General features: G+C 32.9%; 1 protein-coding gene across 4 annotated transcripts in view; it reads right to left on the minus strand.

The window, feature by feature from the left end:
- Positions 1-401: 401 nt before the first annotated feature.
- ckn (CRK like proto-oncogene, adaptor protein) overlaps positions 402-27,027 on the minus strand; it is a 364,013-nt gene continuing 337,387 nt past the window's right edge. For 3 of the 4 annotated variants that reach the window (XM_088267584.1, XM_088267585.1, XM_088267582.1), the window contains 9 exons: positions 17,657-17,908; positions 16,844-17,034; positions 15,897-16,082; positions 10,073-10,285; positions 9,137-9,352; positions 6,379-6,597; positions 5,324-5,908; positions 4,469-4,732; positions 402-4,064 (listed from right to left, as the gene is read on the minus strand). In XM_088267584.1, coding sequence (XP_088123710.1) covers positions 3,696-4,064; positions 4,469-4,732; positions 5,324-5,908; positions 6,379-6,597; positions 9,137-9,352; positions 10,073-10,285; positions 15,897-16,082; positions 16,844-17,034; positions 17,657-17,908 — 2,495 coding nt within the window. In that variant the 3' untranslated portion in view covers positions 402-3,695. The remainder of the gene's footprint in view (positions 4,065-4,468; positions 4,733-5,323; positions 5,909-6,378; positions 6,598-9,136; positions 9,353-10,072; positions 10,286-15,896; positions 16,083-16,843; positions 17,035-17,656; positions 17,909-27,027) is intronic. The other variant, XM_088267583.1, reaches the window with a different exon arrangement.

Genomic DNA, 27,027 nt, shown 5'->3' on the forward strand with positions numbered 1-27,027 from the left:
TGCCCCATTTTTCATTGCGAAATATTGTGAAATAGCTTCTACTCCACTTCATCTTTCAATATCCCAAGGGCACAACTTTAATATTTATATGTACATATTAAGCTTCACAAACGGTGTTTGATAATGATGCTGAATGCATCGAAACATGTGTCATAATTGATTTTAAGAAATAGTTATATTTACTGAGTAAGATTGAAATTGAAAACATTTATTCTGTTTTTGTTTTTCAAATTGCATCTGTGAATAAAATATTTATTTAATATGGGATATTAAAAAAACATGATTATTTTTCTGTGTTATGATTGCTTGATTAAGGGGAAATAAAACAGGTATCACCCAAAATTGGGTGCTTTGCCAATAAATTTAAAAAAAAGGGGAAATAAAAACACATTGAATCAATTCTATAAAGTGTTTATATATTTAATTGAATCATAAACATAAAATAATTACACAATCAAACTATAAAATAATATAGCAAACCAGTCATAATGCCAAATTAGTAATTCATTATAATAATATTAAGTAATTTGATAGAAAGCTTAAATTACAAAATAAAATGTTACTGATGTGTTGACAACATACTCTGCATATATTTTGACTTTTCCTTTAGGTAGTCACTTTGGCAAGTTATGTGTTTTGTGACATCTTACAATATTAAGAGTAACGCTTACATTAATAATAAATTTAAAGTATTTGACTGGAATTAAAACCAATTAAAATTAAGCCCTTTCGTTTTATATTCCGCGAATATAAAATAAAACATTCCTCTTTCATATAACTTTATTTTTTCAATCGAAATGCGAAAAAAAAGTTAAATCTTCAGGCACATAATACACTTAAATAATTATACATTTTGATTTAAGATAAATATTTCAAATCATTATCAAGCCGGCTAACAAATTTTTAAATCATTACTATGCTGGCTATCGAAATTAAACATTGTTTATTATGCTGGCTATAATAATGATGAAATCATTATTACGCTGGATTACAAATGCATAAATCGTTGTTACACTGGCTAACAAATGATTATAAATGTTACCATCAAGGGACAAATAATAGTTGGTCGATTATTACAAATAAAAACATTGTTCATGTAATGTAATGCAAAAACTAGGTTCCTATTCACATATTCACTTTACGACCGTATACTAATATTTGTTTAGTTTAAATTCTAATTACTGTACAAAATCTATTGCTTAACACTTCAGTGTCGATGTTCTTGACATATGTAAATATATAACAATAATTATCTATAGCCTACATATTACAATACATATAGTACATTATTATTTCTTCATTACATCGACTAAATTCAATGTCTAACACTAATCTAAGACTATTGCAGACTTGTTACATTTTGTTTAATCCAAGATGGCATTTGATACATAACTGAAAATATTATTCTATCATATAAAATTCAAGAAATCACGCTAGTGATTTAAATATAAAAAGGATATTTAAGTATAAAACTCTAAGTATATATATTTTTTTACATACAAAATATGGCAGTAGGATCTATCTCTCAAGGCAAAAGCAATCTCTTTGTGAAACATTAAATAATCAGTAACTATCATAAAAATCATCAATTAAAAACAATATTGTACATATATATTAATTCTTCTATATTTAACATGGCCAATGGATCACTATCAGAATACAGGCGTCAGTGTTTTATTTCAGTTTTTGCATTCAAACAATGTACAGGGCTTTAGTCGTAAAAAGAAACAAATTACAAAAAAAAAATTAAGTTATACCTACAAAAAGTTCATGTGACAATCAAATAATACACAATTGAAAATGAAAATCGGTGACATATTTTTAACATTAATTTAGTTAGCAAACCTCGTTTTGATACCTTTTAAGTTAACCAGGGAACAGTGTGCAATACACGTGGCAAACCTAACTTTACTTTACTAGAGAGTATGGATGAACGTCATTATCCAAACAAAATTAGTTTCGAAGGATAATGAGTAACAATTTCCTTTTTAGGTATTCGTGTGTATCGTATCCGCCAAACGATAATCAAAATTATATGATATTATTATGCATGTGATGCAACATTTCATAATGGAAAATTATCAAATAACTGTTGGTTGCAGCAACTTATTCGAGATGATGTGGATAATCACAACTAAATAAAAGTTAAATGTATTCATTACACGGATTCAATTAATCACACTAAATAAGTAAGTAAAAAGATTGTTAGGAATGAATACCACACACACAATATATATACAAAATTTTAGTTGAATAGATTAAAATCATATTACCATAATAATAAAAGGAAATTTTAGTAAAAATTAATAAAAAAAATCTTAAGATTATCTATACACTTTAAGCATTGAAAATACAATATGTCAGCTTAATCTGAAATGCATGTACATATATCCATCTGGCCTTACTTTACATAAAAAGTAAGGCCAGATTGACATATGTAAATCATTATAAAACCTCGAAATAGAATTCATGAATTCCAAAAATAGGTTTTATTGTGTTTTATAGGTATCTATTAATATGATAAAGTAAAATACCTCTCATGTAGAGAAAGCCCGGATGGATTAAGCTGACAAATATTATAATAAAATATACTTTACTTTTATCATTTCAAAAACTAAATAAATTATTTTAAAATATGGTCAAAAGATTTTCAAAAATTTAAGTAGGCAATCCATATAATTTATTAAAATTTAATTATAGCTTAAATTATATTCATTGTTTAGTACTTTGGCAAAATTTTAAATTATTTTCCCGAGATCAAATCATTCTTCAAATCTAATAAAAACAGGTATAACAAAACAGAACTCTTTTATATTAAACGACATTTTTAATTTTGTGGTTTGAAAATAATAATTAAAGCATACACACATTTATGATTATATTAATTTGTTTTATCAACCGTATTTGAAATGCATTGGTAGTGTCAAATTTTTTAGGCACTGTAAAATATCATGGCACCCAATATAAATATTATAGTAATAAAAAAATCCTTTCAAGTTTCAATAATTCATTATTATCGTAAATTAAGTAAAACACAAAACCTCTATTTCTTATTTCCCACTAAATCTATCAGATCATTAATATTTAACTGTGGTTATCACAAAAATATTAAAAGTGGAAAAGTACAAAAATCATATCAAAAGTTGTATGTGTAAATCTGTTTACAGATTTTGTATAAAAATTCAGAATTCAATGGCATTTTGAAGTAGTAGAAATGTAAAGAAAACTTTGTGTTCGATTTGTCTGATTGTTCTCATTATATTAAAATTCATTAACGAATCTTCAGCCATAGTTGTAAATCTCCATAATAATTTAGACATTTAATACCTGTATACAAAAAAATACATGTCAACATCTCAAAGCACAAGCAAGTGATTGTGAATAATAGTGATTTTTTAATATTTGTGCTAATTATTAAAACATAATCACGTAAGAAACATATATGTATTTTTGTTTTCAATAGTTATTACATTCCAATAGATGTTAATAGCTTATAACTTCATTCAATGCTGAAATATAAATATTTTCTCCTGAAAAAATAATGTAATTAGATTGTTTGTTTTACTTCGGCATTAGTATATACCTTCTATATTACTATATTAAGTGTCTAAATTAATAAGAAATTGTAGCATTTGCAACAAAATCAAGCAGAGGCCTTGTCGATATAAGTATAATCAGTTTCAATATTGTCTTTTTCAATTGTCAACAAGTCCTTGTCGTTTTTCTTCTTCTAACATCGCATCCAACTCGTCGGTTAAGTTGGCGAGCATGTTTCCAATATCGTTCAAGACATCTCCGGGTTCCGCTGAGAGGGAGAGCGGGGCATGTGCCATCGATTTAGGCGTAGTGGCTCCACTTCTGTTGTTGGTGGATTCCTCATTCTCGTTGTTAGCGGAATGTGTGGGTGTCGAGGGGTGTCGGGGCGGCAAAGAACCGAGAGGGGTGTTGCTACGCCCATAGTCCGCTGTGTGCGGTCGGCTGTTGGTTTGCCCGCGGTTCTGCTTGATTGTTCCGGCATTCTCATTGGCGAACGGAAGGCTGTCTGACTCGGTGCTGGAACTCGACTGAAACAAAAATGGCGATCAAAATAAAACTCGTTTGCAAGTGATTCTGAAAATGCAATATTATATAAATATATTTTGATACTAATAATAATTTGAATAATTTACATAGCGCCATTTTTGTAAAATACTACCTCAAGGGCGCTTATGAAGACTTAATGATAGGATGATGATGCTAATGATAGATAATAAAAAGTCTTAGGGCGTCAAGTGGGCTAAGTCTGGAGTGGGAAATGCCTTCTTCTCGATCTTCTTGGGCTGGATAGTGCCTAAGATGTTGGGCAGGACGCCTCACTGAGCGATGGTCATTTTGGATAGAGATAGGATCAACTTTCAACTTCCAGACTAGCACGGTTCAAACGAAGTATTCTCATTTAAAAGCTAAAAACATTAACAATTCAACATACCTTGAAGCTCGCATCCGACCCGTTCCTGCTCTGCGCCGCCAAAGGGCAGGTGACCTGCCACCGCCTGTCTTCTGGCGCCGGTGGCGGGGGCCCGATGGGCTCCAGCGCCACACTGCTCAGGCTATCAGAGGAGGGGTAGGCGGGCAGCGGGAGGTTCAGCGGGTGTGGCAGAGAGGGAACACGCCCTCGCCCGGGACCTTCAGGGGGCAGCTTCTCGGTATGGATCTCCACCGTAGTCTGGTGGGTGCTGTAGTTCGGTTGGTACTGGAAAATAGAAACAGTCTACTGTTATCATCACAATTATCGCAGAGGATTGTCTCTTAGATTGGTAACACGGTCTCTCTTTTCCAACCTTATTCACTTCCCTATAGTTGTGCCTACTAAGAAATTGTTGATTTCGCTATAAGATAGCCTTTGATAGCTAGCAAATAAAGGATACACAACGTAGTGAAGACCATTGGTAATCTAAACCAAAGGATACAAATACACTTCTCGAGCCGAACACATGTTTTGGACATACTGAACATTTAAATTTTTTTTAAATAAAAAGTAGTACATTCAAAGTTTATTGAAAATAAATCAAATATAAAAAGCATAAAACATTGAAAATAACAAATAAATATAGTTTTATGTGGGACTTGATTGGAAGTAATTGTCTATTATGTATGACAATAGGAAGCAGACATAATAAGAGGTTTTGGTAGATTCCAATAGGCATGCAATGTACATTTCCAATATCACGGAATCTGCCTATAGATTCCATAATATTTGTATAAACTAAAAGTGCTGAAGTGTAATCTATATAATATGTAAAAAAAAAGATGAATGATGTGAGAGAGATTGCGAGGTACTTACAGATAGCCCGTAACATCCCATGTTTCCATATTGCCCGAAGGGTTGCCCAGAGATGCCGATGTGTTCGATTTGAGCGGCAACTTGATCTATGCCAGGGTTAGAACTCTGTCTCTTTGGCGGTTCAGGAGGCATCTTTTTGCCCATGTGCGGACTCACCGCATACACTTGCCTCATCTGGGCCATATGTTGGGGCTGGTTTTGATATCCCATTTTCTCAACAGGATATACATTCTGGAATCCTTCCATAATGTATTTTGGAGATTTCTCATTCACATCTTGGAAAATCACATTCTCTCTGACTGCCTTCGTCGTGGCACTAATCTTGGCAACTGGCCTCGGTTTGACGAGCCCTCTGGGTCGAGGTAAAGTGCCGCCGCCTTCGTAACTTCCGAGAATAGCCGCTTCGTTTGTCGGAGTAATGTCGCCGTCATCGTAAGAGCGACGCCATGTCTGGAGATTTGGTTGGTTCATGTTGACGTGGGTGCAGTAGTATGTCTGGGGATTCTCCGGGGAAAATGTAAGGTGAGTATTCCTTTCACTAGCGTCTTCTAAGCTTTCCAAAGATTTACCACGCGGTTGCCTAATCTGTAAAATAAAAAACAAAATTTAAATAGAGGGTAAAAAAAACAAGCATTTTCACTAAAAAAAGAGTTTCCAATGATTAAAGTCTGTCTAAATATATTATTAGTAGAAAGCTGATAAATTGTTATTAGTACAAGAGAAAAATATTAATTTTACTATTCGTTAAAAAATCTCATGCCTCCAGAGTTCTACAATAAGATCATCTATAAAATATTTGATATAGATAACAACAACAATAAAAAATAAAGAGGTTTTAATATTTCAATTATACACCGCTAAATACACCATTGATTAGATCCATACGTTTAGGAGAAAGGTAAGGTTTACATAAATAAAATAAATAATATGCTACGTAACACCTAACAAAAAAGGGAATGTAAAAATATATCGGCAACTTATAAAACGGCACAAGTAAACACGGAGTTGTGAAAATAATAAAGAACACAACACATAGTTAGCATTAAAGATCATACCTGAATGGGAACCAGATCAGTACCACTTCCTGTAGTGTTGAAAGGAATGCCCGGATGCTTTTTCTGGAACATTTGCATCTGCTGTTGGTGGTATGTGGCGTGCATACTACGCGATTGTTGCACCTCCCACGGCTGTTGGTAAGCGTGCATTGAGGTGTGGACATAGGACCCCGGAGTGAGATCTCCTCCGCTCATTGGTGAAGGTGTTAAGAGCATGTCCTGTTTTTCGGTAATTCGGCGACGGCCCCATCAAATCCAGTGTGTAGTGTTTGCGTTGTGTGTTTCACACAATTTTGCATCCGGTTTTAGTACAGATGATGAGTATTCGCCAATCACGCGGTGTTTGAGAAGTTGTGAGGTAGTGATGGAAAAAAGAAACAAAACATTCACATGCAGACGATGCTGACAATATTTTTTTGCTAAAGTAGTGTTGGACAGACTTCCATTTAATGACTTTGTATTTGATTCTATGGAGAGGTGTCATTTTCATTGAATTCCTTAGATTTTATTGGTTCTCCAAATGTTGATATTTAGGGTTATATACCACGTGTCATTTGGACACCTTGCTTAAATTTCAGACCGCATTGCTATGTCCACATCATGGATGGCACAATACAATTCCAAAGTGGGCAAGAAGTGTTAATGACCCGTGACATAGTTGGCCAGAAAAACACAATCGGTGACATTTTCATTTAAACAAATCAACTGCAGAGCTAAGCTTTTAAGGCATTACGGAACAGATTAAATAAAAAAACACACATAATTTTTTAATTAAATTGTTTAGAGTGTAAAAGAGCAATGATCGACAAATGTTTCAATTTGTGAATTCTACAGAAAACATGTCAATTTTTACTCTATGTCAGAAATTGAACACTGAAACTAAATCCATCAAAAGCCCTTCAAAGCGTTGCGATTCAATGATGATGATCAAGCGCAGAGCTATCGCTATGCACAGAACATTCTAAGGCAGCAGTACAGACGAATTCTCGTGAACAGTGCAATGAGACTGTGAAGATGAGTTCAATAATAAAGGCCTAAAGTAACAAAGATGCTTTCCGTTTTTTTCCAAATCGACATTATTATCTGACACATTGAAAGTTTTACATTGTTGCACGAAATACACATTTCATTGAGCAAATGTATAATGCTTGAGCTATTTTATTGTATTACATTGCAGACAAAAACGTTCGATCATTTGTACACTACTAAGCATACTGTTCAAGAAAATGTGATAGACTAGAGAATTCAAACATAGGATATTAGTCCGAGAAGTTAACAAAAAACTGACTTTTTATGAACTTCTTTACAAACAGTTAAAAAAAAAACAATTTTTTAAATAATAATTAATCATTATTATTATCAATAATTAAAATTACAAATGTACACTGCTTTGATAATTTTTTACAATAATTTGTTGAAATTTCTTTTATTTTTTTAAGAGTGACTGGATATCTAAATAAATATGAGATTTTTCTTCATAAAAACCCACTAATTTCTTGAAAGTCATGGCTATAAACCAGGAAAAAAACTTTTGTCAAGTAAATTTATTCAAACATCATCAACGTGTGATAACAAGTACAATTAGATTATAAAAAATGGAAATCATCTTCATTTCTATTTCATGATCCTATTAATTGTGATTCTTTAGAACATAATAAATACAACATTTTCTGCCTTGAACCATGGACAATAATACATTGGAATATTACCACAATCTACGTTACGGGGGCAATGAAAGGGGAACCATTATTGAACCTCTAGCCAAGTTATACTATGAGGTGTTATTTTAATACATAATTACTTCAGACAGAGGAGAACTGTCCATGGTTAGTAAGTAGGTGGTTACATTGTAAATCAAAGCCAAAAAATAAAAGAAAGGAAAAGATATTGGTATTTTATTAAAACAAATCATTTTGGCGAGATAATCAAGGCTTAGTTATCAACTCTTCAAATAAAGTGCAATCTGTAATGTTATATTATGTTTTATTTTTAAAAGCAATAAAAAATAATGTTGCAGTAAAGCCAAAGACACGGATGTATAAATTTTTAGATTGTGCAAGTCTTTTTTTACTAGAAAGAGCTCAAAAACATTTGGCAAAATGTGCTTGTGAAAACAGAAATGCTTATGCTGTGCAAAACGAAATTTTAAAAGTTTAGTAATATTTCATTGAAAGTGAGTGAAAATTATAACAAAAGCAAGTTTAAAGGGTTAAATGATTGAGTAATCTTGCCAATATGATTTTGTTTATAGAGAAACATAAATTCCACGTGTTTGCAATTTGTAAATGTAGTGCAGATGAATCCCATTAAAATAAGCGCCAAAAATCACAATGTGTTTACATTTCTTTTTAAATCAAACAGTATAAAATAATTATTCCTATTTATTTGTAATTTTTACTTTCATAGATGGTCTAAAATTGTCATGGAAAACTTCTAAACTTGTCATCATTCCATTCTTCACTGCCTTTTGTTGAGGAAGTCTTTGTAATCTCCTTCCAAATAAACTAGTAGCACTTGTATGTAATGTATGTATGTTATGTAAGTTATTAAAATTAATAGTGCGAGCTGATTGATGCAACATATTTGACAGACGCACACAGTAAAGCGCTAAATTTTTGCTAATCTAGTTGAAAACCAGTATTGGGTTTGACTTATGACCATTTTTATCGTAAATATATATGACCGAGGGATTTTTTCTGCATTACATTTACATATCTCTCTAAACATCACACACCACGGATATAGAAATAAAACATACGTGAGGATGTGGTGTCCTCTTTCCGGAGCGGATGTCCTTCACCCTCTTGATGGCCAGGAGGAACTTCTTCTGGTGACCGAGTCTAACGATGCCAGCATCCTCGAGGTCTTCCCACGCCAGCTGCGTGGTGTCCTGTATACTGCAGTACCCTTGAGACTTCAGGGCCGGGCCGTACTCTTCGAGACGGAGTAATCGGAGCCATTCATCTAATGAACCCTGTCAAAATAAAATGTTCAAATTTTCATTTCTAAAGCCTTTACTACGTGGTTGGACATTTCAACAAAATGATGATTGAAACATTCAATATAACAGTTGGGACACTCACTTTTCTACAGACTTTTAACCTTTGTGTGTATCAAGCTTGCTTAGAACCTGTTGGCTTGTATTTAAGACAGTCTGAGAAAGAGTGTTATTTAATATTTTGCATATATGTGGGCCAGAAGACATTAAAAAGTCAGTAAGTGGCAACAAATAACATTTTGTAATGTTTATTTTTTAAATTTTTGATATCCATAGGGTTTTTGCATGTTAATAGATATGTTTAACAACACAAACCGATCCTTTTGAATTTAATATAAACCTTATAAGAGAGATAAAGCAGAATGCGACTCCTATTAAATAATAATAAAAAAAACAGTCACTAATATTAAGAAGTAATATGATAAGCAGTATTGTAAAGATATACGTGATTCCTAGAATGGAGTCATAACAGTTTAATTGACAAAATTGATTAATTGAATTATGATATTACTAAAAATATACTTTTAGCACCTAAAATAATATATTTATTTGAAAACTATTTACTAATCACAATTAATTATTTAATTAATTATAAAATGACAATAAATATTGACAGCTTTCAGTTGACTGATTTTTCAATTAAAATAATTTAATGTAGAAAAGATAGTAAAAATTATAAGAGAAATTTGTACATACTGGAATATAATCAGGCAGGTTGTCTGATACATTCAGGTTGGCAATCTCGGCCTTCAACTTCTTGCGGTGATTCGGTTTCTTGATACCAATGGCAGTCAGGTCTTCTGGAGTCATTCTGGTCACAGTTGGAAGATCATACCCGGCTGCAGCAAACAGCGGAGCGTACTCTTCAAAGTGCAGTTCTGAGAGCCATGCGTGAATTATGTCATGGTCCTAGAAAGAGAAATGTGAACTTTAAAAAAAGATGGCGTAAAATAATCATTTTACGAGAGTTAATAACTACGCAGAAACAACAGTTTATACTATACATCATATAATCTAATACTTCAAATAATAATAATTTATAGTCAATGCTCAATAATTACTTGTTACAGTAATTATCTTCATACATTTTTAATGATATCTCACTTTACATTTTTAACCCTCGGTAAATTATTTAAAAAAAATTGGTACCTATGTATTTTTTTTTCTTCTGAACAATTTCATAATGTAATGGTATTTTTATTTCTAGTTATATATATATATATATATATATATATATATATATATATATATATATATATATATATATATATATATATATATATATATATATATATATATATATATATATATATATATATATATATATATATATATATATATATAAATATATATATATCACTACTTAATATAATTTTTGCTCACAAATGTGAGAACATATTATATAAGATTAAACTTCAATCCGTTTAAGCAGACTTTAAAAAAAAATATTGTTATACTAAAAAATATATATATATTCTCATTATCCTGTTTTGTACCACTTGTAGCTTCTTGAGACTCTCTTCATCAGCTAAATACAAAATCACAACAGTTTAAAGGATGATAATGAAAAGTTTAGTCATCTCAACTAATCACAAATAAAATACTCGGTCAGTTTTCGCTGTATGCTCAGTACCACTCTACAAAGATCAATATTTTTAGTGAGAACAACATAAAATTCAATGGAGTGTGACATTTATTTTATGCTAAAGGAAATTAATGACGTACTTATTATGTTATGACACAATAGAGCTGTTATTATTACAAATTGCAGTAACTTGTCACTGTGTGTCAATTGAGTCCTCCTGGCCAATCAATTTGATGTCGGCCGTTGATTATTCACACATGTATTATTAATCTTTATATTCAAAATATGGGAATTGTATATATTTATATTATTATATTTTCTTATTATTTGCTAATAGACTCTCATTTTTTAAAACATATATATATTTTTAGGAATCTTCAAATTTACTAATATTACCTTCACAAGGAGAAGTGGAAGATATGCATTTTCAGATAGTATAAGCTGGAATTCTATACTTCTCAACAAAAACTTTTATGTCTCTGTAGAGATGTCTATAATATATTTTTGTATTTACCTGAATATCATTATTATATGAATTCTGTTGTTTACATTGTCCATCTGGCTATAGATAATAAGGTATGATTATAAATAATCTTTTAATTGTCTAATTCTAAAGTTTTCTAGAGTCTTCTAAAGTTCTAATTGTCGGGTTGTGGTCCCGTGGTTAGTGTTGCGGACCCTTAAGTCAAAGTTTCTCGGTTTGAACCCACTCTACCACAATTTGATACCTATTTGTAATAATGAGCCGCTTAGGCTCACAGAAATAGTATGAAACTGAAGTATTTGTGTAAATAATAAAATAAAAATTCTCTTTTATTGAAATTTTATTTTTTTTATTTACCGAACTAAGCTTTATATAATTTAAAATCATGATAATGCTGCATTGCTTCAATTCAGTGCCCAATGCATCGGGTGCAGGGAAGACAAAGAAGTATTGAAAATAATAATGGCAAAATTACAAAAGCAATTGAAGATTTGACTGATTATATGGTTCAAGTCACAATGCAATGGGAGATTACTGGAATAAAACAATAAAATAATGCAATGAAATGCTAATTCAGTCACATCCACTCCGATACATTACATCCCAAGAATTTTCAGCGCATATTGTAGTTTGTACAGTTTAAAGGTGACAAAAAATGATTCAGTATTTGTAGAAATGAGTGGAGGGACAGGCAGGATGAATAAAAGATGAGATGTGCGCCATTCGGGACTGTTTATGACAATGGCAGGACACATCTGAATTACAAATTATCAGATTTTACATACAACAAAATGGAGAACACAATAAATATTATGTCACAACGGTTTTGGAGAAGGAAGTGAAAATATTCAAATTTGAGAGGCTGATAATGGCGAAATATTAAATTGGAGGAGATCACACTTAGTTTGATGGACATTTATCCTACTTATTAAAAGATTTTAAATGTGATTTTAAGAAGATTTTTTATTGATATTTCAACGTAGACTATGTTACTGAGGTGGGAATATTAAAGTAACTCATTCAATTTGAGTAAAAAAAATGCACAAAAAAATAAAATGCTGCAAATCAAATTTCATTATTATTCTACAATTATAAACCTTTAATTTTTATTTTCAAAGCAGTTGATATTAATTAAGTGATTGGTATTACAGTATAAAACAAACATTGAAAATAATAATGTTTTTTTTTACAGTTTTGCCATGATTATGAAATTTGTAAATATTCACAATTTGTTAGTAAAATTTAATAATTAGTTTTTTAGATTTTGGATATACTTATATGAATGTAGTATCATTATGTAGAATGAAAAATAATCAAAATGTAATATTGTGATCTTTATTCAGAAATCCACTCACATAGTCAAATTTGATTGTTAGCTAAAATAATTAGTTAATTTTCCATTGACATGTTTCTTATTTAAGTATTATATTGTCATAAGTCAGTTGAAGTAAGGCGGGAGAAAAGGTTAATTTGAATTCCGAACAATCAATTCTTGGAAAAGTTAAATTTTAAAGCTCAAGCAAACATTCAACACGCCAATGCATTTCAATATTCAGCAAACGTTATTTCCGTCTACGAAAAAAGAACAACAAAGGATTTAGTATGTTGCGAACTGAACATTTACGATATGTTTACGATGGAAAGTGTTCCCTTGGCTACGGGTGAAGTGGAACAAAGCAAGGTTGAAACAAAGGATGTGTGAGAAAAGGAGGAAAAGAAGTTTGTGTGTAAACACTGCAGACTTTGAGTACAAGCATTTTAAGATGATTTAGTGAGGAGGTAATGAAGTGCACAGCTGGGCTTACCAAAACATTTCAACTCATATGCCTATCAAACAAACAAAATTAGTTATTTCCGTTTGTACTTTAGCCATTTCAAAAGCTTTGAGATTTAAGTGGTCAATTTATTATACACTTGTGATACATCATAATGACACAAAGTTATCTTGATTGTTAATTAAACGAAGGTAGGGTGATCACTTCTACACCTCTGGTAACGATCAAGACTGATAATAAATAAATATTGGAGTGAAAATATATGATATTTACTATGACAATTTTAGTATTCAAATTCGGGACCTCTAGTACTGTACCAAACAAGTTTTTATCACAAAAGTTATATAAATGACAGATTTTCAATTAGGTCTAAAATTCAATTCCTCACTCTGGCACAACTTAATTCCTTTCTTTACACTAATACAGAGAGCATAACATTTAGCACCTTCATTTTTGAAATGGAATATTTAGAATGCAGTTGTTTAAAAAAATATATAAAACAAATAGGAAAAATTATACAAGTGTTTTACCATTCGAAAGATAACTTGTTAAAATTGGCATTTGTAATTATTTTTATGAAATAATCTTTATCCTCATACTATTTACACAATATGATTTATGACTTGTCATACATACAAAGAATTTTCAAATAAAAATTTGCATTCCAAATGCACAAACAGTTCAATAGCACATTGACATTCAAACATTAAGTTCAAAATGATTCCTCGCAAATTATATTGAGTTTGCCGTTGACAAATTTGAATATCGTTACAAGTCACAATGTCAAATTCTTCCTTGCATATAAGCAAGGACAATAAAAACCAATTCATTGCGGAACAATGCAGCATTGTTGTGTTTTGTCTTAGTGCAGGGCGACCAGACCAAGTGTAACCATTTGAAGTATACTTATTGGGAAAATTGTTAAAGATTGAGTGCACAATTGTGCGAATTCTTTAATTTAAAATTATTAATTCAAAGTTCGATTGTTGAACCATGAATTTAATCAAGATTAATGTACTACACGCAGAACATAATGAAATTTATTATTTGCTATCATTTTTCTATCACTGATAATCTTATTTTCCAATTCCACATATATTTAAAATAGATTAGGGAAACACCACAAACATAAATATGTTTCACTTAAGCCTATACAAATATGAATTATCATTAAATGAATTTTTCAGTAAATTATATTTTATGTCTTATTAACTGTTCTGTCAACAACAACATGTTTTACTGCTATTTAATTTTTGTACCATTTTAACACTTTAAATATTTTTATTTCTAATATTTTATAACATTCTACGCTAAAACAACTATACGAGGCAAATGAAATTGGAAGCTAAAACCAGGGAAGACTTGGGATGATCAATTACATCACATACTTGAAAGTGGACAGGCCAGGAGCCAAAGAAAATATATAAATGTGAAAGAAAATAATGTATGCAAACTTGTCTTGTAGCATTCTATCATCTCTACTTACCCCTATGGAGAAGCAACCTAAGGGTTAGTTAGAGATTTAAATGAATTTATTTAAAAAAGAAAAAACAATGAATAAAAAATACTCATATGTAGGTAGGTATAAAAAAACATTATAGCATCCTGAATTGGTTACCCATGGTCTGCCTTATCCTGTATATTGATGTCTTGGAACATTCAATTTTAGTAATTACTTTAATGAGTTAGGCCATTGTTGAAGTGATGTATTTATGACAGGTTAACAACCAGAAATCGTTCCTCAAATATAAAAGCCGCTTCAAAACATCAGATTGAACATGATATAAATTGTCTTTGATTTTATGGGTCATTAGAAGGATAAATATCTCAATTATTGTCAGGGTAAACAATATAACATTGTTCGACCTTCTGAATTAATAAAATTTGTACATTCTTTCGTATCTAGCCAATAATGTATTGTGTAAGCAATATAAGTCTGTCATGTATACATCAATCATTTAAAACATGCGTTAAGAATACATTACATTACAATTCATTATACATGTAGATAATTTAGTGAATAAATATCATTGTCCATTTATTTCACCATGACAGAATTTTCTCTTAGTAACATTGTATATTTCTTGATTATTTAAACAGAATTTTAGAGTTTGTAACATGAAAATAGATTGATTATTGTTCAAAATAATGCTGCACCAATCGTATACACTATCCTATGCGCCATAAAGAAGAGAAGACAATAAAATTAAAACATGAAAACATGAAAATTTTCAGCCTACATACTTTTTGTAATTACCTAAACTCTTAAAATTCTCTAATATTTTTATTTATTTCAAAACATATTACATACATAAGTCATATATACATATAATATTCCCAATGAGTAATTTCTATTTCTCATTTTGAGAAAATTCTTATTTAACAGTTGAAATTAGAATGAACTATAAAATGAGGTAAATTATGAAGAGTCAGTGATGTTATCCACTGGGTATATATTGGAAACTATACCAACCCCGCTGTAACTCATATAATCTATTGTACTATATTCGGAAGGTGTGTCAAATAAACTAATGAGAAATTGTTGCAGAGTTCTCTGTAAGCTTGCAACTTAAGGAGTACATTGAAGTCTAAAATTCTCTATAGTTTTTAACGCTAAATTTCGAAATACCTTTGATGAGAATATAAATATAAAAATTTCAGATGATAAAGACTTACCGGTAAACCCTGGCACAATAGTCTGTCTAATCTGGTTTGGTCAGAGCTAAGAGAGCAGGAACTGAGTGAGCAGCGAGCTGCGTTTGGACATCCGGATGCTCTCCCGCTGTCCAGAGATGCTGAACTATGCCGGGATCCAGATCCCGCTGATCCCGAAGAAGATCCAGGACTGTCACGACCAGGACTCTGCAATAAAAAACACTGGAATCATTAGTACTATTCTCTACTAGGATGATGACATTTTTACTTCCTGTTTAATGATTTAATTACTTTTTTACTATTGTACTTGGTTTTAGTTTGGTAATCTCGACTGGTGTAACTATGTATTATATATCATAACACTATATTTTGTCCTCAAAGTATCAAAAAGTTAAATAAGCTTGGTGACTTATTTCAGTCTGAAACTATTTTCCTGACAAAGGTTAATGTTTTTGACATCTTAACAAAGATAAAGAAGAATATGGAAATCTGGGTATTTATAGGGCTTATGACCTATCGTAAGTTGGTTAAGTAATCACTTTATAGACATGCAACATATGCCACTCTACCCATGATTGAAAATGACACTACTCAAATTTTGGAACTCCTACATGTATCATTTATATCGAAAACTTAACATGTTAATTTTGAATAATATATTGGCAATATTGGTGATGATATAATGAAATATTATTACAGATGTCTCAGGGAGACAAAATTATGGATAAGTAACATTAAAGTTGTTGAACCTTTAAAGGGCTCACGACTTGTCATTGCGTGGATTGAGTAGTTCAAAGTTTCTTCTTCTTCAAACCCTTATCCGCATCCAATGGCGCATAGGGCACTGCATCATATAAATGCAGAAATATATTGATCGCTAACACATGAAAGAAAGGTAACCAGCCCTCCGCTTCAGGCACCAGTCCAGGGTAATATTGAATAAAAAGTTCAAAAGGTTCAAAGTTTACCTGTGTCATATCTATTCCCTGGTCTTCTTGCAGGGCGAGATGGTGGTGGTAGTACACGGCCGCCTTGTGCGTGAGGGGCTGCTGCGGCGGGGGGAAGGTGAAGGCGGACGGGGGCCCTCCCCCCACCCCGGGAGACTTGCCGCTCCCCCCGCTGGCCCCGCTGACTGTGCTGCCATAGTCGGAGTGGTCATCTGGAAGGGAAGTAACGTTAGGATAGCCTTAATCAAGTCTGCCGGCATGTTATTTCTTTCATTCCAATAAATGTGAAAAACAGATCACATACACCTAGACCAATTGAAAATAAATCTGTCTTCAATTTATTTTGCGATCGGTGGAAATCGAACCAGTTTCGTAGTCGAATGTCTATCCAACTACGCCACGGTGCCTGTCGTGGCGTAGTGTTAAATAAAAGTAGTAATAAATGTGGTCAGGTTAGGAGTCGAAATAATCGGCGGGTATGTATGAGGAGAAGCATGAATGTAAAGAGGCGAAGAATGTTTGCAAAAACATTCTTCGCCTGAGTGATAAAGCGTTCTATTCTCTTTGCTTACAGGGGTAACCAGGGGCGGGGAAGCGGCGTGATGGTTAGTCAGTTAGTTATAAATGTCGTATAACCACAAGGAAAGAGCGAGACAGTTAGATTATTCCGCTTTTGCATGATCCGATTTACGACCTCTCGCTTATCGGATGGCCGCCGTCAGTCAGCGCTTGGCGGCGCTCTGGAAAGGATTCGTAATCTGTGACTCGGCTGCGTACTACGATTTCCATACAAGTGTGAAGTGGGGTCCGAACAAAACAAAAGGGCGTTCTCACCTCTCATCCCGGCGACCGGCGTGTCGGGCGGCTGCTGCAGCGGGTCGTCGCTGCTCGCGTAGCCCTGCGAGGAGCCGAACGAGCTGCCCGAGTGGCGCTGCTGCGCGGGCCCGGCGCGCGGCGCCAGCTGGCCCGGGGACGGCGGCGCCAGGCGGCCGGGCGACGCGGGCGGCACGAACGCGTCCGGCACGGCGGGCGGCGCCACGCGCTTGGCCTGCAGGCCCGGCTTGCCGCCGCGGGACATGCCGCCCACTGGAAAACAAGAAAAAAAACATTAGATTATTGACATCTTGGCGATATGTTACGCTGTGCTGGCGACAGATGTCGGTACTGTTGGACCATGGAGAACTTTGCACATTTTTTGTGTCCTAGCTTGGTTTATCGTACCAAACACACATACAGATATTTATTTTAACCATGAAAGGTGTAGTCAATTTATTTTTATTTTTATAACGATGAAAACTACACAAGATTTACTAAGGAGAAATATTGGATTTCACTACAACTAATCACCACACAGCTTCGCCGCAGGGGTAGGCAGAGAGCATAGAATGCCACACCCTTCTGTCTTTGCATACATTTTTCGGCTTTTTCACATTCGTGCACATTTTACGTTCATTCGTTCAAGAAACTTGACATTGACATTTAGATTTTGTTGAATAGCTATTACATATTAACCTTTTAAGATTCTTGACCAGTATAAGATGAAACACGAGATAATCATACGAAATTTAAGGCATAATGAGAGATTGAAAAAGCGTGACAGCATATGTTTTTTTACTAATTTTTTTAATAAAGTTAATAATAGCTTAATTTAGTATATTAATAATTGAGTAAGATATTTTATTGAATAATTATATTTAAGACTTGAAGATAAAAAACGAATTGTTTTAGGCACTAGGAAATATCGAGACATTTTAAACTTCATAATTACATGCAAGGTAAAACGTGTTAATCCTAATTGACAATAAATTAGACAAACGAATCGAGGCTACTTAAATTTATTTAATAAATAAGATGAATAATTGAAATATAATTGAATTAGGGACTGTCAATTCAATTATCGGAAACAATTTGTATGAATATTGGATTATGAATTAAAAAATAACATTTCTTTCCCGAACATTTCGTTAGAGAGAAACAAAGCAGAATACGGTAGAAATCGTTTAAGACGAAATCGTATCTAGTTATGTTTTTATGATTATTATTTTGGTCGTAGAATATAATAATTTCGCATTATGCCGACATCACGCGTCAGATTGCGAATTCGGTTTCTCAAGTCGGAAGCGATATCGAACTTATCATACTCTTCTTATAAAAGGATCTGTCCGATTATTTGTGTATTTACAAAAAAATCAAAGATTCAAACTTTTCATTTACAAAAATTTTCTTTACGAAAAAATCGGACAAAAAATTATATAATTTTTTTCCCTATTATTATTATTATTTTTTGTTTGGTTTAAATATCTTCTAACCCTTATCCGCACCTGATGGTGTATAGGGCACTAAATAATATAAACGCAGTGTTATCTTGATCGTTAACATATGAAGGAAAGATGATCAGGCCTCCGCTAATATTGCATAAATGTTAGAGTGAAAAATCACTTATATTTATTTGACCCCCCCCCCCTGGGAATCGAACCCGGGATCTCCAGTACGGTAGCCGAGCGTGCTGACCATTACACTACGGAGGCGGAGGTGGAGTGGTTTAAATATATTGATTATTATTATTTCTTACGATATGCACACATATTTCAACTTCTTGAGCTACTTTAATGTAAGCATCCTCGGTTGTTATAAATAAAGCATCGAGTTTTGGCAGAGCAGAATTCGAATCAACGCTTGAAGTTCACGACTGCGAAAGGGTCATAATCCGACTCCCCGCTTTTATTACAAAGAATATATAAATCACACGACATTATGTTGGGTGCAAAATATTTCTTCGTGTTAACCGATTTTTAACGCGAAGCGTTTCGTCTCAAACGGTTTCCACCGTGTTCGCGTAGGTAGCAATTTATTACATCTGTCGAACCAAAATCAAGTTTATTTTCTGGGATAAATCCGCGGCCGAATTTCTAAAGAGCGGATCATTAGAGCTCTCTGAGTAATGAATCCCTCACCCACCTTTACACTAATCGGGGGTGAGATGGGGAAGTGAACGAAGGAAAAGTAGGGGTGAATAGCATGAGTAGCTAAAGCTCATCAGCTCCAGCCGCGCCAGTCTTCAGTCGGAACTAACGAATTGCAACGTAAACTTCGCAGCTCTACATTAAAAATATATATCCAGTAGATTCTAGATTTATTCATACGAAACTGAAAAACCTAGTGTAATATATATCACTTTTCCTGATCTGGGAACATCAGGTAATTTATAAATAAAAATAGGTAATAGAGTCAACCAACTAGTTGTAACTAATACAACAAACAATTAGTGTCCCTATAAATAATTTAATATATTTTTAAAATTAAAGTTTAACTTGGAAAATACCACTTTTTCTTAAAATATATTGTGACACGTGTTTCGATGCATTCCGCATCATTTTCAAACACCGTACACATATACGGTGTTTGAAAATTATACGGAATGCAGCGAAACACGTGTCACAATAAATTTTAAGAAATAGTGGTATTTAGCAAACAAAACCTAAATTAAAAATGAAAAGATTTTACCATAAAGTGACTACCACCGATTCAATAATTGAAACTGTATTATTATTTTATGCATTATGTTAAATCAAACACTGATTTTTTTAGTGTACTAACTTTGAGTTTCTTAACAATAATAAACTACAACTTAGTAGACTCACGTCCACAACACGTCCGCCTCCGTAGTGTAATGGTCAGCACGCTCAGCTACCGTTCTGGAGGTCCCGGGTTCGATTCCCAGGGGGGGGGGTCAAATAAATATAAGTGATTTTTCACTGTAATATTTATTCAATATTACCCTGGACTGGTACCTGAAGCGGAGGGCTGATCACCTTCATGTGTAAACGATCAAGATGACACTGCGTTTATATGAAGTAGTGCCCTATGCACCATTGGGGTGCGGATAAGGGTTTTATTATTATTTTTAGTAGACTCAAATAATCAGTGTTTGATTTAACATTTAATACATAAATTCAAATAAAACTACAAATTAAACGCTAAATCTATGAATTGTATTATTATTTTAATTTTATATACTATATATTCCAGCTAATATATTTTAGCATGGTAAAATGAATGGCATTACTGGAAAACTACTTTTCTGAGAGTTGACGACGGCCTTGAGACTTGAGGCGATATTAAGTACTTATATAAAGCAGTAACACAGTTATACCTGTCAACCTTTCATATCAGTGGTAGAAGATAGTTTTATACTTCCAGTATGTACTGAGTATAAACCTTTGGGGTTGCAGGGGATACATTAGTCGCCCTCCGGTGAAGATAGCTAATGACTCCGGCAATTATCAGCGTGTATTCAGTGTGTTCACAGAAGGAAAACTTATCTAAATTGATCGGGGAAAATCGCACATTTTTCAGCGGGACTGCGAATTTCTCGCTGCGCGATAAAAAGACGAACGACGTCGATTTTTGTCAAAATAATTGCGATTATCGTGTCTAATAAATAGCCAGTATATCGGATTCGTTAAATTTAGATAAATATTTAACATTTTATTTAATTTTTTATGGAAATTTAACAGCTTCGATGACAGCTATTTAGAAAATAATGATTTTAGGTAAATGAGTTCAAAATGTAAATTTCGATCGTGCTGTACTCTTTAATTAAAAATTCGACCGGTAGATATTTAACTGATAAAATACGTACATACTGTCCTTTACATACTCTATAAACAGTGCTATCGCTGATAGTACATTATAGATGTCAGTAAGATCCGCATCCGTGAATCTGAATCACTTAAATGATCCGGTCATTAAAACAAGATCAATTGGACGATGGATCGTTTTGGTTATTCTGCCATTCGTTCATTACGTTTCTTCCGACAATTGATATCAACAATCTTGAGCGCAGGGCTGATCATTTCGTGTAGTTGGCGATGAAATTTACCCACGTTGATCTGATTTGTTGTATTATGCACCATTGATTGCGAACAACAATAAACATATAATTTAATGACAAAATTAAAACGGAACTTGCTCATATTCGTTATTGCGAAGAAGTCATAAACTTTTCCTTTGTGAATCTCAGACCGTGGATTATTTCAGACCGCTTGCATATTTTCGCAATAAAATTATTCAAATCCTCGTCTGCACAATATACCTTACCTTAAGCAAGACAATCGCAATATCAATTACTCTCAGCAAACATCCCCTTTACATTTCACTTGCTCCGTTTTAAGGGAGGCTACTAAGCAGACAAAGAAAAATTCTACAAAGGGGTCCGTGAAAACCGGGATCGTTTGTTCCACTGAAAAATAGCTCTTCCATTAAAATATTTTTGCTGAAATACAAATATTATAATTAAAATCTTACATTGCATATTTTTTTTAAATAATAAATTAATTTAAATATTTCTTTGATAATGGGCGTTGGTATACGGTTGGTACTCTTTACTGCCAAAATTGTTATGTTATTGTTTCGATTCGCTCTCTCACACTGGTTTGTATGAAAACCAAGAATGAGCGCCAAAATCAAATCTTCCATGTTTTTTTTTATTGCATTACAGTTTTAAGAAAAAAAAAACGTTCTTCGATAAGGAATTGTTACTATACCAAAATATATGAAAATACATAAAAATGTACGAAAACAATGTTCTTTACAAGACCACATAAAAAAATCGTAAAAATCCATAATTTATTATACGATATACGATTCCGGCGTCTATCTTTGGCCATAAACTAAATTAGAAATAATGAGTTGCTACCATTTAGCGCTGGTAACACGAAGCGCCCGCTTTAAATTTGGAGCCGCGCGCCATAAACAACTATAAAATCTCCCGCCCTGTCAAACGTCACACACTATTCATTCAAATAATTCCATGTTCGAATTCCAAATTAACCGCATTCGTTTATTTTTATTTTTGTACATCTGACAGTTAGGGATGTGACGACTAATGTAACGGGCGTGGTAAATATAATTTACGCGAATTTTAACGGTATTTTTCTTGTGATTATTTTTCTTATTTGCGTCCGTGGCGTAGTGCTTAGCGCGTTCGGCTATCGTGTGTGAGATCCTGGATTTGATTCGTAGGGGAATTAAGATTAAGTATCTTTTCACGGTAATATTTGTATTTCTGGCTCCTATCCTCACCCATCGGATCGACGAAGAGATAACTTGATCGTAAATAATATTAAGGCAAGGAAAGGTGATCACTCTTGCTTTCCAGATTCTAGATCTAGGATCTTCAGGATCTAATCTGGACCTGGGGTAACGGACATTACCACTATATGTGAAAGAAAATGGGTGAGGAACATTCATTATGAACAGGAAAATGAGAATAGCACCAATGGCTAGTTATACTCGGAAGAGCTTGTGACGCTGACGATATAAAAAAATATTTGAAATGCATACGAATCTCTTGAGGTGAATTTAATAAATTAACTAATGCAGTGCCCTATGCACTACCGTGTACGTTTAACGCTTGAAATAGTAATAAAAAGATTTTTCGAAACGTTTTCTTCATTAAAATATTTTCATAGTCTAATAATATTCTGACGATTTATATATTTAGATGGATTTGCAGTCATTAATAAGATATTATCTGTTGACGTTTCGGAATACACTGTAAAGCTCATCATCGTACCTTGCATTCACAGCGTCAATTGTCACGCGTCAGCAGGAAGCGCTAACGAGATCCATAAAACATTTATAATTTATTATATCAGTCATTAAATAAATAATTTCCAATTACTTGTATACATATTATAAATGAAATGAGAAAATCTAACAGAACTTATATCATCATATCATCATGACATCGCAACATAGTACCTTCATAGATTTTATTTCATCTTCCACTTGCGAATGGTAAAAAAAATAAGTACAAAAAAACTGTTAAAAACCTATCATTTTCAAATTCTAAGTTATTTATACGAAAACTCATTACTTTTACGTAGTTTATAATCATGATAACACTGTATGGATCGAATAAAATTTAAGCAGGTTTAATTTTGTAACAACCTACGTTTTAAAAAAAATGCCCATTATCTGTTTAAGCTTTATTCGCAAATGGATAATATTTGTACTAATGTATATCCGTGAATCACAAGCTTATAAAATATGCATAACACAGTATGTTAGTAATGCTAATAATAATAGAAGAAGTGTGTGACGGAAATGATGAATTCAGAATATAAATACTGCGAGTAATTTAAGAAGGCCAAAAAACGATGAGATGGGTTTATTTTTATTTGCGTATTCGCGACGTTACCAAATATTATCATTGAATTACCATAAACAACTCGAAATAACGAGATACATAAATACAGTCATAGCATAGATATTTATATACTTCCTTCCCCAATATTATTCAGTTATTAATAAACCCCATTTTCGAGGGTTGACCTATCATTCATACGTAGCATACCTCGACTTACGAACAAAAAATACCCCCTTTGGTTTGTAATTTGTACATGTGTGCTCTTATATCAAAACAAAGACTAAGAAGCTCAAAATCATATTATATCATACTGTAACGCATCATGTACATTTTGTATATGGACTCGATAATATTTTCTTCTTTTTTATGTTTAATGTCTTTTTTCGCTCTTAGAAGTGTTTTATTCATTTAAAATATCGATGGATTACGCCCAACACTATTTAAATAATTTTTGATTTTAACAATGGCAACATCATTTTATAAATGGAATCATTTTCAAATATTTACTGTCATTTGAAAACAAGTAACTACTACGTTTGTTTATTTATGTTTATTCTGAAGGTATTAACAACGAGCTCACATAAATAATAATGAAGCTAATAAAGCATCTGAACTCTCGACCGTGACCCTCATATTCTGGGATAAATAGTAATAATCCACTAAGCCGCCATATTTGTATGTACATTGTGTTTCTTCCGTCTCGGAAACTTTCTCCTCCGTTGATTTAAAATCGCCACTGCAATAATTCAAGAACATGACACGCTCAATTAGAGTGAATTCCATGACCAAACATGGCGGGAAGGCGTCGTGAAAGCCGGTAGACCAATTTGATGATATTCCTCCTTAATCCGGGACGAGCTTGCAAATAATATTATGATCTCGATATTGCCAAGTGGAAGTTTCTACACTCTGTATTCTGCATACCGCTTGCCCTTGCGTGATCTTGTGGGAAACACAATACATACAAGAAAGCAGCAAAAACTTACTAACCCTCGCATTTGGAGTAGGTACTTGTCTACATGGTAATGTAAGATAGAACAATATCTTAATTTTAAGTTAATCTTGATTAATAATATTTATCCGTTCACTGATTAATTGATTTACTAATTCAGACACAAGATTTGTATTTTTTTAATAATTAAATAAACGCGTGCTTAACGTGTGACGCATATAATGACAGAATTCCATATTCCATAGATGAAGATTTATTAGTAACAGACATACGTTTAGGACCTTTGCCACTGCTGTCAAGGATGAAACGTCTTGAATAGGAAAATAGTGTTATTTTTAGTTACTCTATACCTGTTCTGTTCTTAATTATACTATAAATATATTACAGTAATCGCATTTTTTACCTCATTATTGCTGTGTATATCCTATTACTATTGTTTTTCCTATTTTTTGTTTCTTTATATATTTGTAAGTACGTCATACAACACTGTCCCAAAATGAGTAATTCAAATTAACCATTGGGCATATTATTTATGTAACTTTATACTGTAATGCGTTTTCATGTTAAATATATATTTTTTAAACTTGTAATAAAGTCATTGATAATTTGCGTAAACAATTCTTTATTTTGAATAAACGCGTATGCCACAAATAAACAAAAGCATGACAGTGATAAAAAATCTATTGCACCAATTTTTTCTTGTGCTTTGTATTAATTTAGGCGTTTAACGAAAATGTATTCCAATTTTAAGCATGACTAATCCTCGGAAAACTTCCGTTAGCGATTCGAGTTGCATCATAAATTGGCAGCAAGTAATAACATGCTTAGCACGAAGAAAAAAGAGGCAATTAGAATGACTTTATCTGTAAAAAATGCAAATAAAAAAGGACACTCACGATTAACTGATTAATGATTTACCAATAGAGCTATCCACGAAAAAATACTGATATAACTGTTTTATGCAAGGTAATAAAAAAGAGGATATTCACGATTTCAAAGTGTTGCATAAATAAGTGGCTGATAGAAATTTGAGTACTTAATTATAGCATGTATTTGAATTGCATACATAAAGTCATATTAGAAAAATATAAATTATTATTATTGCTCAACAAACGTCATTTGGTGTCTAAGGCTGTACCTACACAAAAATATACCCAAAGTGTAAAGCGTTTAAAAGTTTTACCAAGCTATATTTTAACACGTTCAAAATTGCAAGTTCAAAAGTGCTTGCAGGCAGATATGGTGCGAGTAAAAGAGATACCTTATTATAATTGCTTGACGTGAAATTTTTTGCTTATTTTAAAGTTTTACCATACTCCGCGGTCGCAGTTTTATCATAAGAACGGTTCTATAGAATAAAGACAGCTGATCATTATATGCTAGTATAGGTAACGGGTATCGGTCTATTTTCCGTTGTATAATTTGTGCATAATGAAAGTAATTTGTTAGCTCGAATCGAAGCTCTCACCTCATCCCTGCTGCCTAACCAGTGTAATGTGTAGTTCCTTTCGATTTTCTTCTTCTTCAAACCTTTAACCGCACCCGATGGTGCACAGGGCACTGCATCATATGAACAAAGTGTTATCTTGATCGTTTACATATGTAGGTCCAGGGTAATATTGAATAAATATTAGGGTGAAAAGATCACTTTTATTTATTTGAGCCCCCCAGGAAATCGAACCCGGGACCTCCAGTACTGTAGCCGGGCGTGCTGACCATTACACTACGGAGTTGTACTAATTTTAATTCGAATAAAACCATTGAAATGTATGTAATATCGGGAGTACGTATATTTGCTGGCAAACTACATGGCATGATGCATAGTGATCATAGACTAACAGTTGGTAAAAATAAAATGACCACAAAGAAATGTTTTTCATATTTTGTAATATCAAAAATAAATGATTCAGCTTAGCTCGAAAAAGAATTGGCATTTTTGGGAGCTAATAAAATGTCGGTAGGATACGATGGAATATTTCGTGAAAATAAAATATTGCTGTAACCTTTGCAAAATCAGGTAGTCGAGTGCTTGATAGACAGACAATACGAGGGAACATCGAGTAGCGATGGCGCCGGTATAAAGGTCAATAGAGTTAGCAC

This window comes from Brachycentrus maculatus, unplaced genomic scaffold (genome assembly GCF_059751285.1).
Source record: "Brachycentrus maculatus isolate JH-2025_06_01 unplaced genomic scaffold, ASM5975128v1 h1tg000299l, whole genome shotgun sequence".
Lineage (NCBI taxonomy): Eukaryota > Metazoa > Arthropoda > Insecta > Trichoptera > Brachycentridae > Brachycentrus > Brachycentrus maculatus.